Here is a 21,971-nt window from a genome sequence, read left to right as displayed (position 1 = left end):
TAACTCATGGATATTATTTTAGTAAAGCTTAAATTTGAATTTCAAATATATGGAGCTCTAAAGGTTTGTGCTAGTGAGGTGAAATGAAAATTATTAAAAAGATAGTAATAATAAGTACATAGAATAGAGAAAAACCTGGTGATCTGGATTTTGAAACACAAAACTCCTTGGCTTCTGTACATGTACAGTCCCACCATGTGGCTTTAAAAGCCCTGCCAAAACCTGTCAGTCAACGAAAATAATAATGATTGTTGAGACAAATGCACAAACTGTAATAAAGATCAGTTTTATAGCGCCATACAATATTAAAACTTATCAATGGATACCAAACAAAAATATCTAACTCACTAATATTAGTATAATCACTCTTTATTGTACATATTAATGACTTTCTCTTTTCATCCACCAGCGGTATCGGTGCACTAGGATGCAGTCCAATACGTTAAAATAATTAAAAGAGGTGCTCTTGAATTTAGTTTCTAGGCTATTGTCCTTATTCAAAAGTAAGTTCTTGCTTCCAAGGACACATATCACACCCCTAAGATGGATGACTCTTTGGTTTTTAAAGAGAACCCTTCTCTATTATTTTCACTAAAATTTCAGTTCCTTGCAATGTAAAACTATAAACTAGGTAGATTACTAGATTCAAGTTTAAAATCAAGGTTCAAGGCATAATCTTATATTTGAAAATAGCCCTCTTTATTGTTCCTTTTTCACAAAAAAAAAGTCTATTGTGTAGTAATTACATTTGTTGTTTCTAAACTGTTCAATTGCTATCTCTAAAATGTTCAGTCCATACCAAGTGTATTGTCTCCTGAATTAAAACTTAGATTTAGATCACAGTCACTGTTTTAAAACCCAGTGTAACACCAGCTCTTGGGTACATTGAGACGAGTTTCCAAGACAGGGAAAAGGGGCCTCAATTTCGGGACGGTGGGGGCGGCAACCGAGGGGATGCTATATACTATACATATAGAACTTGAAATGCTAGTTATGAAATGATGCTTCAGACAGTTGGTGAAACTTGCACTACATAAAAATTGACAGTAAGTTCCACACTTTTAAGTTACTTTGTCAAGCTAAATGACAAGACATCATCTACTTTTTAGGACAGCACTCTCATTATTCTCAAGAAGAAACTACATAGAGCCTGGTACGTACAATATAGCCTGCAAAGAATGTGTGGTGGATTTTTCTCTCATCATGTAGATATTAGTAATTATCCTTAATCACTGAGTGCCTAAACTTGTAAGCATGCACCATATTTTAACAATGAGTGGGCAACGAAGATGCCTGCAAGAGAGGGTAAGGATATAAAGAGCAGATGATATCAAAGACCATTAAGAAAGGATCTGGAATAAGAGTTGAGAAGGAAAGAAACAAGAATGTAAAATGGGATGTGTAGATTTGTAAAGCAGTAAAGACAGATTTGAGAAGTGAGAGATAGGTGAAGATAAATAAGAAGTGAAATGAGCAGTAGTTTTCGTCGAACAAATGTATCTTTTCATAACTAAATAGTATGACCTTTTCATAAGGGCATTAGCAAATATAAAGGTGTAACTCCCTACATTGAAAAGAGACATAAAAGAAAAGAACTTCAATCGAAATGGGCATCGAAGGGAGATGAATTTGGAGAATTATTTATTATTCTAAAAAGCAACAATAATAGTGGTGGCTCAAATCCTATGAAAGGTGGTGACCTTGTTGGTGTTTCCAACTGATGGTTGGGATAAGCCTAAGGATTTTCCTTCACCTATGGTTACCTACCTCAATTCAGTGGCCAATATTTTGTCCTACATTTTGTCACCACAAAATGTATGTAATGGTACGAAAAAAATTTCAACTTAGTTTCGCATTTCTCTGAGTTTAGTTCATTATTTAATTGGATAGTATTGATCAATCAATTAAGTCCAATTCGCATAATGAACTCTTTTACTAAAGGCTTTCATCAAGTCTTTTTACTTTTATTTTTTGTTGAGCCTATGCTTGATTTTTGAAGCCTTCATTGTCCTTTTTCTCATTTTTGAGTGTGTTTGTTAGTTTTTGGTCTTTTGGTTTTGCTAAAATCATTGCTTTCGGTTTTCCCTTCGATTCGGTCTATTTTAGAGCTTAATCGGAGTTGGCAATCAAAAGATATGATCATTTTAGTGCCCAAAAAGTGGACTCTCCAGGTGCAACTGCACGAATTAAAATATCATGTTATATTTTAAAGTTGACATTCACTTTTTGAAAAATATAACATAAATCCACTTTATGTTATGTTTTTTAGTTACCTTATCACTTCAATGATTATAGTGCACTTTATTTTATATTTTTAAGTTGAGTTGTTTTTTAATTTTTCACATAAGTGACTATATTAACTATATAGTTTGATTTAATTTTTGTATTTAATTTAAAACATCTTAGTGAAAATTACTTTTTGAATGATATTTGCACATTATATTTTTATTTTTATTTTTTTAATCGGTGAATGACTGAAGCCTTGATTAATTTTATAAAAAATAACAAGTTTACAAAAGCTGAACTCCGTTCAAGTAGGCACTGGTAGGAAACAAAGGAGAAAAAAACTTCCAGTCTAGCCTGGGACACATGTCCTATATTATTACAAATTTAAAAGGGGCATACCCCAGGGAACTTGATATTTATCAATAATTTTACAAATTTTAGGGATTACAACCCTTTGAAAATATACATCACCTTTGAATGAGATGCTAGCAAAGTAAGAAAATTAATACTTTGAAACTTTGTCGAGAAAGGACCTTCCCCCTTGAACCATCTTTAATTATATTGGGCTAGGAAAAAAACATGTTAGCTAGCAAGCAAAATCACAAGAATGAAATTTGTAACCAGATCATATGTATATCGAATCCATACCTTAAGTATAAAAGTCAGATTAGTATTACCATTCTATAATATGCTAACAATGAATGCATTTCAAATGAAATAATAAAACAAGGGTTAGCAAACTAGAAATTAAATAACAAAGCCCCTAATGACATTTTAGACCTAAAAAATAATGATGAGGATGACATCTAGAGGGTGTTACTCCAAATAATCACAATATAAATATTTGCACATTATATATTGATATATATATATAGTGTAAATATTATTTATGACCCATTTAAGTAATATTTCTTCAAAAATTATATTAATATGTGCTTAATTCATCACTTAAGTTGTGCATAACATGTCTTTAAACCCATTTACATGAAAATATGCAATTGCCTCTAGAGACCACGAATTTGAGTTAAAAGGCAATTTTAGAGCACATAAAACATGTAAATACATGTGTTTTAAAATGTGCGAACACTCCCCAAGAGTGAGACTTGCATATTCAAAGTGTTTTTAACATGCGCAATGACCCCCAAAGAGTGTGACTTTGCACTAAAGGCCATATTTGAACACATTTTCAAAATATGTAATGCACTCCCTAGAATGTGATTTGCACATGGAGTCTAAAATACATGTTTTTAAAACATATAAATGCACTCCTAGAGTGCGATTTGCATGAGAGACTCTATTACATGTGTTTTAAAACATGCAGTCTCTACCCAAGAGCGCAATTTGCATGAGAGACTCTATTACATGTGTTTTAAAACATGCAATGTCTAACCAAGAGTATGATTTGCCTTTGAATACATGCATATACATTCATGGAACTCGATTTTGAAGATTGAAGGGAAAACTTCATGCATTTGCTCCTCAAGAACACATTTTTGGTTGCAATCTCTAAATCCATCCATTCAAAGTCAACGAAGTCTTCTGCCTAGGGTCCTTTTTGCATTCCCATGCATTTGATATTCAAATCCATGAGGAAATCGTCGAATTTTACAAAGATTTGAAGCCACATTTTTACAAAAATCCCCAGATTCGGGGCAATTTTGATCACTTTTTGGCTCAAATAGAAGTTGTTTTAAGGTTTTGATCCATATTTTTGCTATTGAAGAACACGTTTTTGTTAGAGGGGCCAGAGTTGCCATTGCACCAAAAGATCAACTTGTCAATGCTCAATACAACCAATAGTCTTATAGAACCACAAAAGATGGTTAAGCCATGTCTCGAATCTTGCAAGGGACGCTGGCCCACTATCAACAATCCCCCTCCCAACATCACTCGCCATGGCTTGAAAGGCTTCGAACCTGTGACCAAGCTCTGATACCAATTGTTAGAAAGGCCAAAGTTTTCATTGCACCAAAAGATCGAACTGTTAATGCCCGATACAACCAATAGTCTTATAGAACCACAGGAGGTGGTTAAGCCAAGTTTTGAATCCTGTGAGGGACGTTGGCCCACTACCAACAGTTTTTGCCTTTAGATGTCAAAAATGCTTTAGTTTATGCCTTCTATGAATAACGTTTTTGCTAAAAATGCCTAAAAATTTGGGTTTTTATCCACTTTTTTGCATTTTGGGGTCACATTTTTGCATTTGGGGAAGACATTTTTGCATTCCCAAATTAAAAATGACTCAAATACATGCATTTTTTGGCCATGTTTTTGTAAAAATGACCCAGATTTTTGCATAAAAAGGGCATATTTTTGTTTAAATCACCCAAAAAATGACATTTCTAGCCCATACGTTTGGATCAATAGAGGTCGTTTTTGAGTGGAGACCACGTTTTTGGCATTCTCATGTCAAATTTGATCATTGAATGCCCATTAATCATTTGTTATTTGCAAGTGTGGAGGAGGTCAAATAGTTGTTTGTAAATCTGAATTTGAGGGAGAATTGGTCTTCAAGTCTATAAATCTTGCTATTTTGGCTCTTTCATCTCCAAGTGGACATTTTCAAACTTGCTCATCAATTCATACTTATCTTTCTATTTCCATGCATATTTTAGCTTGAAGCTGCACACTTGTCCATATATATGCCATGAATAGTGCATTTTTTCTTTAAAAATGATGAAAACTCTCATTTTCATACTTTTGGATTTTTCCCAAACTCCAAATTCGAATTTGCACTTTAAAGAAACTTGTCTCTTGGCATGTTTGAGTCTAAAACCAAAAGTATGTGTTTCTTTTGTGCTTGTTTTCATTGTTTGTTTTGCTTTCTTTCTCGTTTTTCTTCATTTGGAAGAAATTGAAAGTTCTTTCCCAAGAACTTGAGCACGTTTCACTTGACTCCACCTTCCACTTCTTAGTGCAAGTGCATCATTCCATTCCATATCCGCCATTACATGCCAAGGCACATTACATCCATTCCTTTCATATGCAATTACATTAGAAGAGCAATACCATGTAATTCCACTTTCCATGTCATAGCACATTGCATCTCATTCCCCACATGCAATTACGTGTAATCTCATTCTCCATCTGCAATTACATGTAATCTCATCTTCCATATGCATTTACATGTAATTCCATCCTTCATATGGATTTACATATAAACCTATTTTCCAAACCTGTTTAACTGTAATCTCACCCTTTGAACTTAATTACATATTGGTATCAAGTCGTGATTACATGTAAATCACTTTAGATCCAATTACATCTGAAGAATCCAACTTTACTAAAAGGTCACTTTTTAAATACCAAAGTCGTCTTTGGCATGCATTCATATGTATCCTAACTTGCATTCTTGGCCATACCCACAAAAGCCCATCATTGCCCACATGCAATCCATCTTTCCAAATCCGACTTTGGCCCTTTCCATCCAAATATAATGCTTTCCAATTCATTTCCAGCCATCATATGTGTTCCATAAGTGTCTAATCCATACTTTGAATACTTACCCCTAATGTGTAATGTCCGCATTTTTGTCAGTATCAGAGTTTCATAGATTAGCCTATAAATGTGATCCTCGTAGGCTAATTATTGTGGATAGAGGGTCTTCTGACGTAGTGGCTTGACTTGGGAGGGTTTTATCTTCTCCACAATTCAATAAGCTACAGGTTGGTCTTCGTTTGGCTCAAATCGGACTTCATTTGGGCTTAGTTTTGTGTACTTACTAATTGTGGTACATTGGTGTGGATTGAGATAGACCTTTTCTATTTTTGGAAAGTGCATTTGGTCAGATGGAGAACTAATAGGTATGACTCCTATTTCAGACGGCATATTTAAATGATGAGTATTTTGGGAGTTGTTATATTTTTAGTGGCCAAATTATTGTTAAATAATTAAATGGCTTATTATAAAGTTATAATTTCACTTAAGTTGAAGGTTGAGTTATCAATGGAAAGTGTCATTTATTAATTAGTTAAGCCAAGTCAAGTGAGAGAATCTAATGGAAGCTTCTAATTAATGTTGTGTGGTGAAGCTTCCTGAGTGAAGTTACATTTTGGCAACAAAAAGAAATTTGGAGGTTATAAATACAAGCCCATTTGTTGAGAAAAGCATACTTGGATATTTATTTGCTTTTGATGCCTTTGTGGCTTTTTTCTGAGTTTTTTAAATTGGGTGCCCTTGCTGAAGTATAAGGATTATTCTGATAATTTTTATTGCCAATTGTGCTGAGGTAAACAATTTGTCTATTTTCCTCCTACTGTTCATACTTCATACTATGTCTAAGGAGAGGATTTTTCCTGAAATTTATTGAAGGAAGTGGTGAATTTCTGAGAGCTGTGATTCAAATTGGGAGTCATAATTTGGTTTGTCAAAGTCTGGCGCTTCTACCTAGGCAGTTGTTGTTCGTTGGAGAGCTGCATTTCATCTTGGACAGGCCTACTATACATTTCCAGAGGTCTGTGTGGGTAATTTCTAGATCTGGTGCCTACATTAGAAGCCCCTATAAACCATTACCAAAGCTGTGATTTGGACTAGGAGCCTGCCATCAACTCATCTTTGCTCTGCTATTTCATTTAAGGCTCACGATTTGATCTCCAGGTCTGCACACATTCCATGTTGTGCCACATCATTGTTTGGCAAACATATTGAGGATTGGTGGTAAATTCACGTTGGTTGGGCATTGTTTTTGCATTGGAGGAGGCTGTGAATTGTCCTAGCCCTGCAACTTTCTAGTTTGGAGTTTTGCATTCCCATATTACCTATGTCAAAGACATCCAAATTACATTCAGGTTCAATTGGATTTAGATTTGCAAACATTGTTAATTCAGTTTTGGCAAGTAAAATTCTGGAAATTTCTGGGAGTTCTTTATCTATCTGAATAGGGTCAATTTTCTGTGAATTGTATCTTCTCTAGAGTTTATTTGGTAAAATATTAAACAGCTGAAGTTTATCTTGTCAGTTCATCTGATTTGCTAAATTGGCATTGGTGGCTTAATTTTCATTTACCATTCTATCTCAGCCAAAGATTTGTCCTACATGTTTGCAAGATAAATTTAGAGTGCGATAAGAAGTTTAGTATTTCATTGTTATGTGGCTTGAAGGATAGTTTGCAATTCAATCATTAAGACTATTTAGAAAATTGCCAAAATTTAATTATTTGAGTGCTTGCCAAGTGTTTAATCAAATGAAAAATCTTTGATAGGTAAAGGGAATTAGTGTTTATCTAAGCTATAATCAGATAGGGATTATTACATCATGGATTCATTATTGTAACTCAAATCCTAAAGTTCTCAAGGATTCAATCTCATTGGAAAATGTTATCATCTTCATGTTGCAGCACACTCTTCAAGATATGTCAAAACTTCTTCAAAGAATAGAGATATCCCGTCAAGAAGGCATGTTTTGATTCTCAAGAAGCAGTAGTTCATTTGATCTTCATGTTTCCAATCATTGTCCAAGAACCTAAATTCATGTGGGAATGTGCCAAGCACTTTGTTTCAAAAAAAATAAGAAGTTGCAAATGCTGGTGGGAAAGTTGTTCTGAGTTTACATTTGGACACCATTGAGAAGGTCTTCAAAGTGTCAGAGACTCTAGTTTGTGCTGATCTACAAAGAAGAATTCACGACAACTTAAACGAAAAAAAGATTGATCACATCAAGATTTCAAATGAGAACGGAAAATCCATCAAAGAGAGTTAGAGGCTATCAAAAGACGCAACGCCATGGTTATCAAGGTGAATGTAGTGGCACAAAATACAAGAACTCTCGACCCCGTAATCATCCAGGATAACATCGCCAAGTACAAGGCCCTTCAAAACAATCCAAAGATTGTTTGAATTTTCTTCCGTCTTCTTCCTTCTATTGTTTTCATGTTTGTGGATTGAAGAGGATGTATTACATGAAAATATGTAATTACATGTAATCCAATCATTTCTCTTGTTAGTTAGACCGGGTCAAAGTTGATTGAGTTGCTCCCATTTTTTCCTCCATCTTTTTCTCAACTCCTTTGCCTATATAAAGGAGTGCCCCCTCATTGTAAAAATCATCTTTTGTTGTATGCAAGAAAGCTCTACCAAACTTGAGCAAGCATAACTTGATTTTGTAATATGAATTTGGGAGAAAAGAGAATAAAAGAAGCAACTGAATTTGAAGCTTTGACTTGAAGCAATTGTAATAGAACAAATTAGAAGATTTGACTGTAATTTGTGCCTATTGTCTTTGATTCATGTTATTATTGTGTGTTCAATAATAAGAGCATAGTGAGTTGAGAAGTAATTGGAGCCGAAGCTTTGACTGGGAGCGATTATGGTGATACATAGACTAGAAGTTTTGGCTGTAACATGTATTACCATCTCAAATTCATGAAAAATAGTTAGAATTCCCCTACTTCTAGAAGTCTTTGCACCCCAGTGGTAGATGTTTTTCTTATAGAATAGATTAAAATAGGACCTAGAGCCAAACTTGTACACTTTCAGCTAGCCTTTGAGTTAGTGTTACTTTATCAGTATCACCGTTTACAACTTTAGATAGAAGTTTCATTTTGCCCATTACTCTCTCTACAAGAAGTGGATTATTTTTTGAAAACTAAGAGGAAAGAATATTGGTAATACCCTTTCAAATCTCTCAACTTCTTGCTTACCTTGAGTTGATCTAAAGAGCGGTGAGAAGGGGGAGCCTTCCTTTTAAGGTAGGAAAGACTTTGTCTCACACGTTGTGGCTAGTCTACCTAGTTTGCGGCGGGATTTTTCCGAAAACTATCAGTTGCAAAATATCCACCCAACACAATAAGCAAGGATTTCTCAAGAAATGAGAAACTCCTATGTTTACCATATGGATTAATTAAGCAACGCACACAGGAAATAGACACGAACACTGAACAGCAAATAGCAGAACTCTTATTATTATTCGCATATACCAACAGTACATCATGCTTTTCTCATATGATAATGATATCTGATGATATGTGTTCCTTACAATGCTTCCCGAAGGGGTTATAAATACTTTCCGAAGAACCTTCCCGAAGGTATCCGTCGGCCAGATACATCATGTCCGCTACAAACTATTTACCGTCAGCTACATAACAAGAACTTTCCCGAAGGGACCCGTCGGCTGATACACAATTTCCTTTCCGAAGGGACCCGTCGGCCGATACACAATTTCCTTCCCGAAGGGACCCGTCAGCCGATACACAATTTCTACCGATGACATCTTACTCTTTGAGCTCTGCAAGACCCAAGTGGGTAAACTTAATACAATATCAACAAATACAAACCACTGGTAGTAAACAATGTAGGTTTAGCAAATTTCTCTCAAAATTAATTAGTCAGAATGCATAATATCAGCAAATAGAATGGGCTTAATCTTAGTAATCCATCATTTTACAATATCCTAATAGTAAAAATCACATAACCGTACTACGAACGGGAAATTAAGAAGATTTTTCCTTTGATGGTTACTGAAACTTGACAAATTTTACACCAGTGCCTTCAATCCTAGTGTCAGAGTCATATGCCTAATAAATCAAAATGATATTGGATACATTATTATCTTATGCACATGCCTTGCATGAGCATTCAACGATTCACACCACGTATGAAACTTGATAAATTTTAGGTCAATGCCTTCAATCCTAGTGACAGAGTCATATGCCTAATGAATCAAAATGATATTGTATACATTATTATCTTATGCATGTGCCTTGCATGAGAATTCAATGATTCACACCACATATCATACTTTAGAGATTTAATATCATTCCCACACAATCCCTGAAATTAATTGTAAGTTTTTAATTCTTTCCTTGAAAGAAGCCAAAACTATGCCATCACACAACCATACCAAGTTTATAAAGACAAGTTAACCTATCCTTGATAGAAAAAATTCATAAAAGTGTGAGGAAACAAAAGATGAGATGAAACACGGTGAGATTTTCATTAATTTCCATTTTATCTACTATTTACAATTCATCAAAACATAACAGTTAGTCTTCTTATTTGTCTGACAAGTACAAAAACCCCAAAGTGTCAGAACCGTTCAATCAACCACAATTTCCCTTAGTAGATAAGATAATGATATTAATGTCCAACAAAACACCAATAAAAGGGCTATGGGACTGGAGGATTACATCAATGAGGCTGACAGCAGCAGGAGCACACAAAAAGCTATGGATGACGATGGATGTCAAAAATTGATCTGATATTCATTGAAATATGCCTTAACTTTAAGGCGTCTAAAATTCATGGAATCCCAAAACAGAAAAGACAACCAAAATGGTTACCCTGTCATGTTTGCAATTTGTTGTGAAATATTTGATCGAGATTGATGACCATATCAGTTGAAAGATGAAGAAAAAGATTCATAGAAGAGAGAGATGCAAGCCTTGCATGTTGCTGAGGAAACAAAATAAACATCTCCTCAAACCACCAGTCAAATTTCTTTTGCCAAAAAGTCATTAGACCTTTTGACATGGTCATCGTATTTTCAACTTGCTACAACTGCATTCAATTTGTTATGTTGCCTAAAAGTAAAGTCTAGCTCATATAATCCATTCCACTGGGCAAAAAAATGCTCAATCAATTTGTCCACATCATCAGTGCATTTATCAACTGCAAGTAACAAAATATCATCCAGCTAAGCCTTCCATTCATCTGTTGTTTTATCCTTGTCATTTTCCTTTACGAATGGAAGGGGAGACATAGACTTAAAGACATTAAATCTCTTGTATGCTTTTAAGATATGCAGATGATATGTATGATGTTGCAACAGTAAATCACTCATTTCAAGAACTTTGTCATTTGTTTCCTTAAACATCTCAGCCCATTGAGCATTATCCACAACATGATCCTTCACAGCCTGCACAATTGACAATTTCTTGCATGATCCAATATTGACAAATTTCAGGTGGATCTCCATTTTCCTTTGTTTGTGAATCACATTGATGATAGCCTAATATCTGTTCCACATTGTACGCAAATGAGGACACGTACCAAAATTTAAGCTTGATCAGGCCTTGAACCAGCTTACACTTAAAAAGCTTCACTTCCCTGCTTAAGAAAACATTGTCTTTCTGCACAAGCGTCAATTGTCTTTCTGCGCAAGAATCAATTGTCTTTCTGCTTTTATCCTTATATCCTTCTCTAACCCCAAATTGATTTTTGTTTGAGAGATATTCACATCAACCTCCAATAGAAGGCCTTTTTCTAGAGTTACTTGTACAAGATCCTCAAGTTCTTTTATTTTGTTCTTCAGATTGATTTACAACCTGTTTTGCTCTTCAACCTTTGCCTTGTTGAAGAGTGAAATATCAACGTTCAGATTTGCAACTGTTTCTGAAGTTACATCCTCCAACCTATACATCATGAATTGCCTGAGGATATCCTATGGGTTTTCAATGCTAATTGGTCTCTTATCAGGTGGATATAGAAACCGGAGTGCCGGGGTATTGTCATTTGGTCTAAATTCAGACCCATAACACAATTTGTCCATCCCTTGATCATTGATTTTGTAATCAACATCACCATATCTTCTCAAATTATTTTTCTACTAGAGATAGTTTATCAACTGTATTACAGGAGCAAAAAAATATACATCAAAAATATGATGTCGATCAGTTCAATCTAGGATTATCATCGGACTGTGAGTAGAATAGTTACAACTTGCAAGTATATAAGATTTACAATATTCTCTAGTCAAAAAAGATAACAGCATTAGAATTAAAAACTAGTTCCAACCATCATTATAATTGCTCCTGGTAATGGGATTATCCCAACCATCTCCATAGAAGGAGTCTTCATCTTGGGCATTGCTGGTATCGGTTTCCTGAGTGTTCCTGACCTCATTTTGAATATTAGTTTGATTGTTCTGATTATTGATGTCACCCTCCACATTGTTGGGGGTTGAATCATGTTGAATACCAACATTGATGTTTCTAGTGTCGGTCTCTACTGCCACAAAGTTGGAAAGATTGATATCCTCTTTGAATATTAACATATTGCCTTCTTTGAGTAATGAAAGAAACCTTTCCCTTGAAACCTCCAAAATGGTAATGATCTAGGACATTATGTGAGAGAGGGTGAGTTTCATAGAAAACCCAGTAAGGTGAACCTGTCTAAGCTGAAAGATTTCCTCATTCCTTTGCTTCCAAATGAGCCATAAAATTTCATTAGTAAGAGGAAACAAAAAGACATTAAGTTTGGTATCAAACTTACCAACAAAACCAACAATAATTTCATGCCTAGACAGACCAGGTCTGTGCTTCCAGTTGACAGGATTAGCAAAGCACATAGACCAGACCTTGCAAGCAAAACTGCACTCAAAGAAAAGGTGTTCAAAAGACTTTAAACAATTGCACAAAGAGCAAACAACAGACTGCTTTCCCATAGGAGAAAGAAAATGACCAACAGAAAGCTTTTGAAGAAGCAGCAACCACCTAAAGAAAACCTTCTTGGGCTCAACATGAGAGTGCCAAAATAAATCAAAGACAAATTGCCATCTAGTGAATGACAAACTAAAGCCCCAGACCTGGTTGATTATATTGAAGATGGCCAAATCATAATTCAATATTTTATAAATCTGCTTGCAAGAAGTCTCTCTCGGAGATTTACCATCTAACCATCTCATTTGATCAATGTACTGTTTAGCATTAAAGATCTTGCCAGGAAAGAATTTACCAACAGCTTTAGCAATTAATGTATATGTTTTCTTCTGAGAGTATGGGAGTTGAAACTTAGTTCTAAGAGCTTCTCAAATTATCAAACATGATACAAGTTGATATATCCAAACCCAGAAGTAATAAACAACCAGCATCCTTCGAGATTTGCCTCCCCTCTTTGGGGGTCATTGTCCATAACTCTTCTATGACCTCCTTCCAGAAAGTTTTTGATGCCTTAGCCTTCTTATCCTCATCTGTGGTATTAATCATGTGCACCAACTCCTTCACTTTCACATCATATACAAACATCTTATACTAAGGAGATTTAACAAATTCATGATCTTTATGAATTTCTCTGCAGCTTTTCTCCTTACATCTTCAGTCAAATACTCTGAAATTTCCAGAATACCATCATTGTCACCCACATTGGCTGATATGGCTCAATTTGAGCATCTTGAGATACTTCTCCTCCTTCCTGACCCCCTATTGTATTTCCATAATCTTGTGAAACAGCCATTGAGGTTGACTGTGCAGTTGACTGTCGACCAAGGGCCATAGTGTTGTTGTTTGTAGCTGCAGGAGATATCTTCTGCATACCTGCCATTTTAAACTTAACTCTCTTCGTGCTGTGTATGCATGTGATAAAAGCATCTGACCTTTTAGGTGGAGGCAACGAAAGATTTTCAGACAAAAGAAAGCAACAAAACAAGAGGATGCAAACCAAAATAGACACCCAAGAAGCCTTCTTGATTTAGAGATGTGTCCAATGCTTTGGATGTGTGCTCAATGATAGTTGTTCAAGCTTCAATGGTGTAAGAATATGGATCCTAGGATAATTTTGGCATTAGTATGTTATGAGTCATGCTTTAAATCTCAAAGGGAAATGATAGATTTGCTTGAAATGGTGGATGATTTGTGAAGCAATGAGGGTTCAATTTATAGGCAACGGGGAAGTGAAATGAACGGTCAAGATTGCAAACTTGAGGAGTGGTCAAGATGCATTTGAGTGGAAGTATATGGATTGTGCTCTCTCAAATCCATAGCCTTGTGACAAGTGTCACAAGGAGAGAGTTTGAGAGGGCATTAGGGTTTGGGGAGATATGTCATAAAGGCACATCTTGTCTCAAATCCTCAAAGGTCAAACCTTGAGGATTGTGACCATTTTGGGAAGAGGGAGTGGGGTATAACAATGTAAGAATGTGGTTTGAGGGGTAATGTCCCTTGTCTCCCGAGTTATCTTTGAATCTCCGAGCTTATGAACCTGTAAGTATGTTAGTATTCCAATAGAAAATATGTATATATATAAATTTACAGCTAAACAAGACAAGCTTAATTTGTGAACATTATGGATCCTAATTCCCTTCTTGAGGAAAGAGTCTGTGGTCAGGCATTTAGGTAGGCCTCTTGAGGCTCTATTTAAATAGAAGAGATCTTCACTAAGGGCCTTCTTCCCACTATGCTTCTTCTCCTCAAGTCCTTATGGATAGTTGTGTTAGATCTCTCCATTCTTCCTAGAAGAGATCTTCCTCATTCTAGGCCTCCTAGACATTTATCCAATCTTCCCATATGCATATGTCTTAAATTACAGTATATACTGACCTTCAGAGATTTCTATCTCTGCCTTAGGAATTATAATATACACTGGGAATGTCTTGAGATTCTATTAATTTATTCTTATCATTCCTATTTGTATATGTATCTTGTCCTCCTTATTAGTTTTTACCGATGCCCCTTGTAGATCGTACTGCTTCACTCCAACCTAAGACCCGTTATTTCTGTGTGTTTTAAGAATGGCTGAGAGTACGGGATGTATGTGTCTCTAGTGGTATCCTCTATTCGTTCCTTCCCATGTTGTATCAGTTCTGTTGATCCTTATTATGGAGGCATGATGGTAGACTGTGATTCTTCTCTACAATGTTTGTGATTCTTCTCTACAATGTTTATGTGACGTCCGAAAACTAGTGACTCCCATGTCGTCTTCTTCCTTCTGTGCTCTGTTTGAAGTATTCTCCGCATGTCCTTTCCTTCCTCCCTTTCATTGCGGATTTATATGCATTTTTAATTCTGCGTGAAAGGTCATGGCGAGTATAGATCGTGTTTTTTCAATTTATCGAATTGTTAACTTTGACTATTCATAATGGTCGATTATTTTATTTAATTATTATTGTTTTTGATTTAGAATAATTTAAAGAGTCAATAGTAACAAAGATTCATAGTCTGCTTAGAAATGTATTATATTTGGTTAATAAATGAATAATAATTGTTACATGTATAGGATTTTTAATGTCATTGTTAACTTGGATTTCCCAGGATTATTACAGTGTAAGAGCCTTTAAGGTTGACAAGTGGAGGAGTTGTGATCGAGGATGTGAACGGAATTGACTTAGTTCGAGATAGGATTTGTTAATCCTCATGATTAAGGATGTGCAAATGTTTAGGAAGTGATCAGGCTAGGATTAGAGGGCAAATGGGAGATTATGGAGGATGTGATGGGACAAGAGCGAACGAGTGGAGGGCTAATTAGTTAATCAAGGATAATAAACTTAAAAAGAGAGGTTAGCATTTGTGAATGGATTGGATTGAGTCAGAATCAAGGGTTAGGTGGTTAGAGGATGGATTCGGTTAGGGGTTAAAGTTAGTAGCCATGTGCTCTAATTGATTAAAGGGAATTTATTTAATCAAAGCGGGGAAAGGGAATCTTAGGAACTAATTTGACTATGCAAGTGTATTTACTTAAATTAATAGAGGAAGGGGGATTTAATTAATTATCTAGGTTGCATGGGTACATGTACCTACACCCCTGGTACGCATACCCATGTACCCAAGTACCAGGTACACGTACCCCAAGTACCAAGTACTCAGTGGGGAGCATCATAGCTAAGGACCTTGATTAAGATTTCTGATATTTGTATCAATGTTTTGTTTGTTTATCAGCTTGTTGTTTATAAAGCTTAATTCAATACGTAATCAATTTGAAACTTATAGTTCAATATTGATTAACATTAAACTTTATCACTGTTCAAGTCAGAAGTTTATCATTTGCAATATGGCATTGTTATATAATTTATGATCTTCTTGTTCATGTTTAAAGTCAGCCTTCTCTGTTATGCATCAAAACATTTATCAAATATTATTATTGCAAATCTGAAACTGAAAACAATGCATTACAGTTGCAAACTTTATCACTGTTCTTGTTTTGAAAAAACCATTGTCATGACTCATAATTTCAGATTTTCTATAAGTATTAAATTATATAAATAAAAAAAGTTTGATGTACTGAAGTACCCCCATTTCCTTTTTTGGAAAATAGCCGTACCCGTACCTGTACTCATAGTACCCAAGTACCCCCATCCCCATGCAACCTTGTTAATTATTTGGCAATAGATTGCCATTTGATAATTAATTGGACATTAGTTAATTAATTAATTAAATATTTAAAACTTAATTAATAATGCCCTATAAGACAATTAAATTGGATTATGAATTTGTGCAATTTAAGGGTCCACATGCTATTGCATTCTTGTTTCCAGCAAAATTGAGAACTCAAAAGGCTTTTGGTATATGCGAAGTCACCTTCTTGTATTCAGAGGCTAGAGTTATTTGCTATATCGGAAGAGCATATAGCTGCCATATTTTTTGAGGGTGAAATGGCACTCTTATGTAACCACTATCCTGGATTAATGAATATAGAGCACTAGAGTAGTACGGTGATCAAGATTGTTTGGATTTCCCATAATTGCTAAGAATGCACAAGTCAAGTATGTTTTGGTGACTCTCAACAGTGATTATTTGATGTTCATTTATATCTGGACAAAGCCTAAGTTTTTCTGCAGTCATTCCTTGTTATTATCATTTCTCTGTATTTATCATAGTAGATTTTTGTTGTTTACTAGATCAATATTGTAATCAGGCATCTATGTGTATTTGTTAAGTGTAAACAATCCCAGAGAGGATTCATTCCTTCATTAAGCGTGTGAGTTTTGTATTCAAAGTTGGAGATTTTTAAATAAACAATTACTTTTGAATGTGGTTGGGTTTTTTTTTCTCCCTCAAGTAGGAGGGTCTTTGTTTTCCATTTTTATGTTCTTTTGTTATTTTTAATTCCTTGTATAAAATAATTAACATGGTACCAAAGCCAAGTTGAATAACAGCATATAAGATTTTTTAGCAATTGATAGAAATCCAAGGTTTCATTTATAAATTCTATGTAGATGTCTAGACTTGAACCATTTCATTGTATATGTATTGGTTTTACCAACCTGATCACATTTTCTCAGAGATTTTTTGGGAATATCAGAACCATATTCTTCTAAATTTCTAATACAATATTAGATTAAATTAGGGCTGACATTTCTGGGTGCATGGATTCATCTTGCTGGAGTTTCAGAAAAAATGGCATGTAATTGTTACACTGCAGAGAATACCTTGCTTAAATGATTTATAATGGGAAATGGACTTTCCAAAGCTCGACTAGACTGGAGATTGGAGCTGTGTATGCTTTTGGTCAGAGCCTTATTATCCATCGGGATGCACATTTCGCTAATAAGTTTGATGGTTGAGTTTGGCTTCCTCACTGTAAAAATAATAACAAAATGTTTTCCTGCCATATGTGGAGAGAGTAATTTATCTGGATTTCAATCTTACCATATTGAGAAGCTATGAGATATTAAGTTTGGGGATCAACAACAAAGAGATGACTGTTTTATTATTGGACCTTTAAATATTGATCATGAATTTTATGCGGTTAATAATAATTCATACGATATCACTCGGAACAGTGAATCTCCTATGCTTTTAGCATTGATCTGTATACTTCTCTTCAGAATAGTTTGACTTTATGAACTACTACTAATCTCTCCAAAATGCTTCTAGGACGGATCAAAAAAAAGGATGATACCATAGGAATTCAAGGAAGTAGAGCTTAATGCATCTTGTAAGAAAGTCATGCAGGCTGTAGAAATAAACAAGCATGGGGACACTGCTTGCAGTCATGGAACTGAATTGGTGACACATAACTTCATTACAGAGCAAGAGCCTATATGGATTGTCATTGCGATCAATTTCTTCGAAGAGGAAGAAATGACATTTAGAGGGAATTAAATTCTCTTTGAAAGAAAAATAAATTCGGTTGTTGAGATTGACGCAAGGAGCTTGTATGGCAGAGGTAGAGTGACAAGTCTTGTACAAAGGATCAGCAAGCTCAAGAAGCACTGTGGCCTGAAAAGCTCATTGTTTGGTCAAATATTGTAGCCACTTGTAATTTATTATGATAATCAAAGTCGTCAGAATATTGCCCTCGCTGAGAGGTTGTCTCTATTGAGAAGGATTCTCAGCATTCAGTTGTTTTTATTATGAGCTTAATGTTTTTATTCATCTCATTGTTTGGTCAAACATTGTAGCCAATTGTAATTTATTATGATACTCAAAGTTGTGAGAATATTGCCCTCGCTGAGAGGTTGTCTCTATTGAGAAGGATTCTCAGCATTCAGTTGTTTTTATTATGAGCTTAGTGTTTTAATTCATCCCTGGAAATTTAATGTTACATCCCACATTCTTGTCTCTTAAAAATAATCATTTAGTTGTCATATATTTCATGTGGATGGCAGTTAGATAGTTAAAAACAGTTGAATGTTATGATCATGAGAAATGGAAAATTTTGGTTGATCGTTTGATTCATGCAGAGTAACGAGAATCGCGCTGAAATCGCGTGAATCGCCGATTCAGCGATCAGATTCATGCACCCCGATTTTTTTGGAGTCGGAAATCGTGATCGGCGATTTCATCGGGTGAATCGCCTGAATCACATGTATCGGCGATTCACTCAAAAAATCGCCTGAATCGCCATTAGAAATCGCCAAAAATCGGTTGGCAACAGCATGCATGTTTAGTTGGAAATAATAAAAAAATCACTTATGTTTTTTGCTTTCTTTTTTACCTTTCCTCTTCGTTATAACCCTAAAGGGCCTTCTAATTGTTAAGCATGACTAGAAGAGAGGAGAAGAGAAAAGAAGAACCATAGGTTATAAAAAAAAAACGACGACAAATAAAAAATGTTTAGAATGCATAACGGATGATGCCCAAGGGAAGGGAAAGACATAATCAGGTAGTAAAACATCAGCGGTTCCCAGAAAGAGTGTGGGATCAGAAGAAAATCACAAAAACACTGTGTTCCATATAGTTTTGTGTGGGTTTCAGAGTGCAAATTTGGTTGGCGACGGGGCGCTGCCCCAGGACCCCGCGAGGGTGCTGCCCCTCGACCCCGCTGGGGGCGTTGCCCCCTAGACCCCCAGTCGTTGCGGTTATCAGTCGTGGGAAGTCTCACCAGTTGATGAGACCTGAAGCTGTTGCAGGCATGGAGTGTCTGTGGTGGAGAGAACAATAGAGCAAGCCTTTCGAGAGGGGTGATATGCTTTGAAGCACTTGGAGTAGGTGTTGGATGTGAAGCTGTCTTATAAAAACTCTTTACCCCATGTGGTAAACACAAACTTCCATGTTTATATATGTTAAGTTTCAACTTCTATTTGATGATGTTATAGTGTGTTTAAGTTATATTCAATAAAGGGTGCATGAAATAAGTCTTAAATTGTTAAAATCTCTACATTTAAAGGGTTTTTTCAAATTTGCCGATTCATCACCGATTCACCGGCGATTCACCCCCGATTCACAATTCGATTCGGCCGTGCCGATTCCGATACGATTCCGATTCTCGTTACTTTGGATTCATGTGAAGATGACTTGTAAGGTTTAGTTACAAATTTATTGAAAATGATAATTATTATTTTTCTCAAGAAGTTATAAATAAACTAGTTGTCATTGGTATTGGTGGTTAGCCATTGTGATAATTATGAAATATTTTTTATTATAATATATTGTTTTAAATTGAGAAATATGCTATTATCGTGGAAATATTCCTTTTGGATGCAGGAGAAAACAAAGGAGGAAAGCATTGCTATACGGGATATAAGGATTGGGGCACCAAAAAAGTCCATCGATAGGCCATCAAGTATGGGTTCTAACCATCTAGGTTAAGTAATTATTGACTAGGTAAGCAAGAGTATATATTGGACAAACATGAGCTACCTAGTCGGTTTAAAACAAGAAAACATTAAGTATTTATAATAATATAGATTATTACCTTGATCATGTGAAGTCTCCTAACTAACACCATCATATTAGGACATCCATACGTATGCATCCACATATATGTATATGTTCATATTATGTTGCAAAATAAATATACAATTAACCTATGCACATGTACGTATATATGTATGTGCAAGTAAAGATGGCACAATACCATGATGCCAATATATTCAATGTCATAAGAAAGGAGGAACCTTATAATTATCATAATTTTATTTTATTTGGCTCCATTGTGATTGAGTGATATTCCATTCCCATATCCGTTCCTTTTCTTTAAAATTTTAAACCGCAGGAGTTACTCTTGACCGATAAGCTGGCCACATACTGCCACCTTGGCTTCTTTTTGTAACTGAGAATATGTTGGGGGGCGTCTTATTTATTTTACCACCAATAATCATGCAGGCCTCTCTCTCTCTCTCTCTCTCTCTTACCACCAATAATCATGCAGGCCTCTCTCTCTCTCTCTCTCTCTCTCTCTCTCTCTCTCTCTCTCTCTCTCTCTTCTTAATTTTCATTTCCTCATAATGGGAAAAGCTTTAGTTTACTTCCTACAGCCTCAAGCCGAAATCTGCAACCATAATAGACTCATTGGGAACCTCCGCAATTATAAGAAGATAACAGAGGCTTCAGCCTTGGGAATTTCTGTAGTAGACAACTCCAAATTCCAATTCATTGTGTCCTAACTAGTATTCCTCAAATCACATGAGGCAGCATATCAAGCATATTCAAGTTATGCAACCTTGTTCTTGCTTAGTTACAAGTTGATTTTCATTATTCTATGTTGATATTGATTGATTGCAAGTTATGCAAACCTTGGAATTCTTGATGCCACGCTAATAGATTGATTGTCATTAATGTAGTCATGTTTGTATCTAATAAAAAGATACGGAATCCCTGTGAAAACACTCATGCTCATCTTTCTTTGTGTATAAAATATTTTGTAATCAAGCACCATATATTTTGATGTGTAAAGATATCCAAACTGATTTATATAGAGTCGTAGACCATATACCTTTGAGATAAGCTCAGCTCGAGGAATAATAATATACTAGATAGTAAAATCTCTACTTATTTTGTGCATGAACTTGGGATCTCCTAGGATGCACCCAAGATCCAAAGGGTCAAACAAATCAAGGTGGGAGGAGAGGCATCCCTATAAGCACAAAAGAAACTCAGTAAAGAAGGAGACTAAAATGTAAGAACTATAAGAGTTACTGAGTCAGCTCATGGTTATCTAATATATTTTCTTGTTGTCAAGTCGAGCGGTGGGTGATCGGGCATATTTTGTAGCCCACTGAAATCCTTGGCCAAGGTTGGTTAGTGTCATACTTGTCACAGCGATCACTAGATGTCAGAGTGCTAGCTGACAGAGGGAAAGTAGATGGAGGATATCCACTGCCTTGTCTGTTGCTTAGCCAACGCTCTAACACCAAAATGCTCAAGTGGCAAGTTCATGGTGCCCTATACATTTCCTCGGGGTAGGGAGGGCCTTTCTCGAACAAGATTGTGTGGGGATAAGTTAAGGTCCGAAGTTGTGAAGTTAAGCCCATGTCAATGCTTTTCCTCTTCACCAAATGTTGAGGCTTGCTCAACACAATGAACTATCTTTTGCTTTATGTATGGTACTTGATATTTCCTATTCTCAAATTATCTTTGCTTTTACAATATTTGATCACGATACTTAGTTCCAATATCTTCTTATGCTGTTTTTATAAAGTTGTATTAGAAATGGAAGGTATTAGTTAAGCAAGTTGAAACTGAATTTCATATGAATTTAGATTAGCTCGTTACTATTTTTTGAATGTGAAATGCAATAATTGAATAACATTGATAAATTCTCTTTCATTTGAACTAGTTCGTTATATCCTAAAATACAATTAGTATGTTATATTAATTTAGTTAATTACTTCTCACTTAGATGGAAGCCGTAAGTTTTGTTTTAGCTGTTAAACTC

At 35.4% G+C, this 21,971-nt stretch overlaps 1 protein-coding gene across 2 annotated transcripts in view; it reads right to left on the bottom strand.

The window, feature by feature from the left end:
• ABCI10 (ABC transporter family protein) overlaps positions 1 to 21,971 on the bottom strand; it is a 181,567-nt gene that overhangs the window by 123,834 nt on the left and 35,762 nt on the right. For both annotated transcript variants that reach the window (XM_089805661.1, XM_089805662.1), the window contains exon 3: positions 136 to 222. In XM_089805661.1, the coding sequence (XP_089661787.1) occupies positions 136 to 222 (87 nt within the window). The remainder of the gene's footprint in view (positions 1 to 135; positions 223 to 21,971) is intronic.

Source organism: Cupressus sempervirens, chromosome 10 (genome assembly GCF_028749045.1).
Source record: "Cupressus sempervirens isolate cs-2001-9-10 chromosome 10, ASM2874904v1, whole genome shotgun sequence".
In the NCBI taxonomy this organism is placed as follows: domain Eukaryota; kingdom Viridiplantae; phylum Streptophyta; class Pinopsida; order Cupressales; family Cupressaceae; genus Cupressus; species Cupressus sempervirens.
This window is presented reverse-complemented; position numbering and strand designations above follow the sequence as displayed.